This window comes from Malaya genurostris, chromosome 1, assembly GCF_030247185.1.
Source record: "Malaya genurostris strain Urasoe2022 chromosome 1, Malgen_1.1, whole genome shotgun sequence".
NCBI lineage: Eukaryota > Metazoa > Arthropoda > Insecta > Diptera > Culicidae > Malaya > Malaya genurostris.
Genome location: NC_080570.1, coordinates 104,836,763 through 104,842,762, shown reverse-complemented (window position 1 = coordinate 104,842,762; position 6,000 = coordinate 104,836,763). Strand labels below are relative to the sequence as shown.

General features: G+C 38.7%; 1 protein-coding gene across 1 annotated transcript in view; it reads right to left on the bottom strand.

Annotated features, from left to right (window-relative positions):
- Nucleotides 1-202: 202 nt before the first annotated feature.
- Nucleotides 203-6,000, bottom strand: part of LOC131425312 (uncharacterized) — a 76,790-nt gene continuing 70,992 nt past the window's right edge. The window contains exon 6 of the mRNA XM_058587104.1: nt 203-333. Coding sequence (XP_058443087.1) covers nt 218-333 — 116 coding nt within the window. The 3' untranslated portion in view covers nt 203-217. The remainder of the gene's footprint in view (nt 334-6,000) is intronic.

Here is a 6,000-nt window from a genome sequence, read left to right as displayed (position 1 = left end):
AACAGAAATTGCATCGCAAAATTAACAGCTCTAGTATGTTTCTTTTTTTTTTTTTTTTTGTTCTGTAGAGGTCACTATCACGCTTCTTGTTACTTACTTGATTTTCAGCTTTTATCATTTTTTTCCCACGCTTACCGAAGATTGTTACCACATTTGCCGGCAAAGATCAACCGCTGTCACTGCCATCCAGAGGTCGTCATCCAGCTTAGATTGGACTTTACAGGGCAAATAAAGTTATCACCAGCAGGGATAGAGCCAGCAACGATACGAACATTTGCTGCTGCTGCAGTTGCAGCTGATGATGATAGGACCGATGACGATGTAGAGATTGCGCTGCGGGAGCAAATTGGGAAAATGAGTTAGTAGAGATGGTAGTTGGCTTCGTGGTTTCTGGTTATTTCATACATCAGGACTGGAATAGGTTTGAAGATTGCTTTTTTCAGCTATAAAAAGAAACTCGACTACGGTAGCAAAAAACAAGAGGATTTGTGGAATAGCACTGTCAGTGCTGTTTGTGATTATTCGGAAACTAACATCCATCAAGCGACAAAAAAAACTTGCGATGAAATGTGAGTTAAGTTTAGTTGAAAAAGCCGGTTAGTTCAGCCAGAAGTTGTCAAGGATGGATTCTGATCTCCATTTCAAATCACAAAAACTATGAGACTCATTATGATGACATTCAACTCGTACTGAGACTTTGGTAACATTTCCCAAGCGTTAATCAATATCTCCGATTGGACAAGTTCTGTTTCAACTTTGAAACAGAGGAATATGTATTTTTTTAAAAGTAGAGTAATATTAGTTGATTCTGGCTTTCGATGTCAATGGAATGCCTGAGTTATTTTGACAACTATCAATCAATTATTACTTTTCTTTACGTTTCGTCTTAGACTCGTCAGTGCAGAGCAGTTCAAATTGAACTGCTTAGTGCAAACTTGAACAGTTCAATTTGAACCGCTAAGCAGACGTAAAGTTAATGCTACTTGCAAAACACTTTTTCAAATGGCACCGAAGTGCCATGTCTTTTCTGACGTGCCGAACGAAAACGTCTTTTTCGACTAATACTGGCCGATTCAGGTATGGTCATTTAGGGGTTATCCTAAGTTTGTGCTTTGGCACATAACCGTTTTTACTTTTCTTTACGTTTCGTCTTAGACTCGTCAGTGCAGAGCAGTTCAAATTGAACTGCTTAGTGCAAACTTGAACAGTTCAATTTGAACCGCTAAGCAGACGTAAAGTTAATGCTACTTGCAAAACACTTTTTCAAATGGCACCGAAGTGCCATGTCTTTTCTGACGTGCCGAACGAAAACGTCTTTTTCGACTAATACTGGCCGATTCAGGTATGGTCATTTAGGGGTTATCCTAAATTATCAATTAGCTTGATCAATTCGATTCAGTAAACTTCAATGTGCTACAAACCATGTATTGACACATCACTCAATAACTACAAAAAATACAAACACAAAAATCGATTTTATTCATCAATGTAATTTCCTTGTAGAACGATTTGTCTTTTGCTTCAAAACAGGCTTCAGATTCAGCAAACGCTACTTTATTTAACCCTTAGAACGCTCTCGTAAGGTAGATTTCTGTCCCAGAGCTACTTCAAACGTCCGTTATTGGTTACGGTTTACTAGAACCTTCGTTATAATTCTGGTGCATCCGACCGACTGAGCTTTTCAAATTGGAAGGGGTAGAAATATACCTCAGGAGAGCGCTTATGTTAGTGTTTTGTTGGAAGCGGAAAATATGGAAATTTAATTATAGCTTTTTTCGTGAGGAAAACATCTAAACATAGTAAGCGAGAGAAATGTATTAGATATTACTTGCTGCAACATTTTTTAACAAAAGCAATTTCTATCTTGTATATAGAAGTAACCATTTGATGAAAAATATTCTAGAGTAGTGTGGTATATACGAGTGAAGTAATGTCGATATTTTTGGCTTAACTTATAAAAGAGACAAAACACATTCGTTCAGCTGGAATATGCTATAATTTTTATACCTTGCAACACCAATGTTTATCAGCTTGCAACACATGATTTCTTATCATCTGCAGCGTATCTTCCTATCTTTTGCCTAAGTAATATACAATAGTTCAAATTACAAATACAAATATATCGGAACAAATACACTTTTTAACTGGTTTGGAAAACATTAGTCATTCATCAAAAAAACAATTTCAAAATCTTTACAATGCCACAAAAACTTTCAAAATCGGCTGTGAAATGCTGGAGTTATACGGAAATTAAGGTAAAAAGGGAAGTTTGACGTATTTAGGGACTTGTTTTAAAAAATATATATATCGTAGAAAGTATTAGAAAATTCAATTATTATCATGGAGGCTCCATTCCACTCAAGAGCGACCCAGATACTCGGACGTAGTACATCACTCTATCCATCGTTGCTTTGACCAATCGCGTCACTTTATCCGGAAAACAGTTTCCGTGAATGATCTGCCATAGCTATTCTCAATCGACTGTGTCGTATGCCGCTTTGAAGTCGATGAATAGGTGATGCGTGGGTACGTTGTATTCACGACACTTCTGGAGTACTTCTCGTCATCGGATCTCGTCTCATGTGGCAGTGCACGTTGATGATGCTGTAATTGAAGAATCAACCCTTTGATCTTCTATACGCACCTCCTATCACTGATTGGCTGCCACCCAATTACGCACTGACGCATCTTGCTTACACTACAAATCCCATTCCGAGAACGCTGGTTGTGCCACAGCTCTGGTAGAAGGTAGCCGCTCGATGCCCACTTTTACACACCTTATGCCCCGTCCAACAAAGTTCCTGCAATGCTACGACATCGAGGCCGCGGATTTGAAGCTCATCATGCAGCATTCGGTCGTATCCTGGAAAGCCAAGCGATTTGCAGTTCCATGTGCCAAGCTTCCAATCGTAGTCATTTGTTCGTCGCCTAGGACTTTGCCGATTATTCCGAGTCGTAGTCGTGATTGTACGTAACATGTGTTTTCCGGGCGACCTGTTAGGCCTGCACCAATCTCCGATTTTGCCGGACGGTAATCAGCCGCTCCTAACCTGGAGAACAGCCTGTTTCGAGCCATCCCAACATGGGTAACAGACGCACGGGTAGTCTAGCTCTCGGTTAAAGAGAAGCGTAGCCACGGGCAACATTTGTATGATATCATCTTCAAACATTAAATTATATTGATCGTTCTATCGATTCCAATAAAGATCTCTGTGTTTTGATTTGATATTATTTTAAATTCTTATTGTTTGTTTAAAGTCAAAACTGCGTTTTTCAAGGAAAACCCCGAAAGCCTCCCCAAAATAACAAAAAAAACGAAAAAGAAAACGTTGGGGTTGGGTAAGGAGTGTATCGATAAGTAGTTAGCAACATTGATTATTGAATAAAAAAGCGAAAAAAAAAATATTTTGACATCAGTTCTCGATATATTGTAGAAAAATAACATTTTTATGCATTTCACTGATTATAGAGAAGAAAATCCTTGTTTTTGTGAAACGCTCGCACTTTGGACTTGACATTCTTCATTAAATTCAGAACAGTTACTTTTGTGACTTTCCTGGTGGCAACTGTCCAGTTTTTTTTAACTCCTGTATGTTTTGGGACACTGTACCTTCCTTCCGAAAGTGCCGCTTGACAATTGCCCAATACCTTTCAATTGGCCGAAGATCCGGGCAGTTCGGTGGGTTGTTGTCCTTTTCCACGAATTGTACATTATTTTTTGACATCCAATGTTGAACGGATTTGGCGTAGTGGGCTGAAGCCAAATCCAGCCAGAAGAGAGGAGGAGCCTTATGCTTTCTGTACAGTGGCAGCATTCTCTTCTTCAAACATTCTTCCTCGTACACCTTGGCGTTAGTTATGCCCTTCGTGAAGAAAATCGACGACCGCAAACCACAGGTACAAATTGCTTGCCAGACCAACACCTTCTGCCCAAACTTTTCCATCACCACCGTGGTGTCAGCGTCGTCCAGGTCCTGGTACACCGATTTCGTATAATATTGCGGTTCGGGCAGCGCTCGAGAGTCTTCCTTGGCGTAGGTTTCGTCGTTGATCAAGATGCATCCGTCATTATTCTGTAGAATCCGGTTACACAGTTCTTGCGCTCTTGTTTTGGCCTGAACTTGCTGTATCAGGAACTTTTTCGGCACCTTCTGTTTCATGTACGTTTTCAGGGAGTTCCGAACTTTGATCCGTTGAATCATCCCGATGCTGGTGTTGCACTGCTTGGCCAAATCCCGCGACGACGGAGATGGGTTTTTCCTGATGTACTCAATCAATTTTAAGTCCCGGGACCCGTTTCCCTACCGGATTGGAGCAGATCCTTCATGGAAAGAGTCTTACCGAACTTCTCGATAATATTTTTGACACTGGTGTGGTGCACTTTCACCCGTTTTTCAATTTCGTTGTACGTGACACCACTCTCTGAGCACCAAGTGTACAGAATTTTCTTTGGCGTTTCCGGATCAATTCGACTCATCATTGAAACGATAAACCGTACCGTAACCAATCGATTGCGCAGCTGTTATTGACATGTAAACAAACATGTCACCGCAAAACACGCTGCAAAAAAGCCATTTCAGAGTAATAACTATTTGAATGTTGCTAACTACTTATCGATACGTTCCTTATTTTACATGTAGGAAGTGTATGCAAAATTTGAAAATAATTGATGAAGTAGTTTCTCAATAACGATAGATACGGACGTCCAAAACTTTCAAAGTTTATTGTCCATAAAATTGAAGGAAACAATATATTTTTCTAGTCGAATATTTTCGAAAAAAAATATTCTCTCTTCGCGTATTATTAGAATAATTCATTTCAAGAATGTTTTCTCAAATTTCCAAGCCAATCTCTTGGACCTATGTACCGAGCTCTTGTCTCTTCGCAGTCTGGGACAAAAAAAGGTAAAGGCCCTTAACTTGCGGAGTTTTGCTCCGATAGCCTGGAAAATTTGATGAAATATTCGAAAATGTTTTACTATAAGAGAAAATGAAGAGAAAATGAATAATTTTTCAAAACTGACTTTACGTCAAACCAAATTAACCAAATAAAATAATAAATCGTTAAAAACAATTACGGTTTGATTTTCCCGTACTAATCTGCATCTGGTAGTGAAGAGCAGACTAAGAACTGCAGCAACTGGAACAGTAGAGAAGGCAGCAATTGATCAAAAATATACTCTTCTACACAGTGCTTGAGCGAAAAGAATAGGTATAGAGCGAGAAGACTGTTTGGATATATGATACCGGTCGTGAGGCGGCTAGGATTTAAAAAAATGGCGAAATGATAATGGTAACGCGTATGCACGGAATGCTCAAGAACGCAAGTGCGAGTCCTGTCTCTGAGCGTATCTTTGTCCAAAAAAACATCTCTTCTGTGAGTTTACCATTCATTCGGCTTTTCCCATATATGTTTCACTCAATCATTGAAAAAACTGAATTTAGTTATGGCGGCTTTACCTCAAACCAACTAAAATTAATAAATCACAAAAATTACAATTATATTAAACGTAAAACAAAATAGAAGAATATTATCCGATTCCGACTTAAAATTTTGAAATTACAGGATGATGAGTTTTTACAATTCAAACCACCATAGCACATAACGATACCAAAAAATCTTCAAAGATGGGCTCAAAACTATTTCAATTTATTCGTCATGCTAATTCATGGACACACGATCTATTTTTGGGAATGCTGGTCTCTGAATACCGTTTATGAAAGTACAATAAATAATGACAAAAGCGTTGAAGTGAAACTCACTTCTAAATCTCATAGAATTCTTAATCGATTGTCAAACGTTTGGATTGAAAGGAATCATTTTAAAATATCATACAATTTCTATTTCCGATTCGTCTTGCAGTTCCAAAAGGGTGCAGCCAGGTTTGCATATAAAAGCTGCCCCCAAACAGAAAAAATAATTGATATAATACGTTTGAAAGGGTTAATATTAGAGATGATTTTCCCAGAATTTTACCCCTTTAGCAGCCATTTTGGTGGA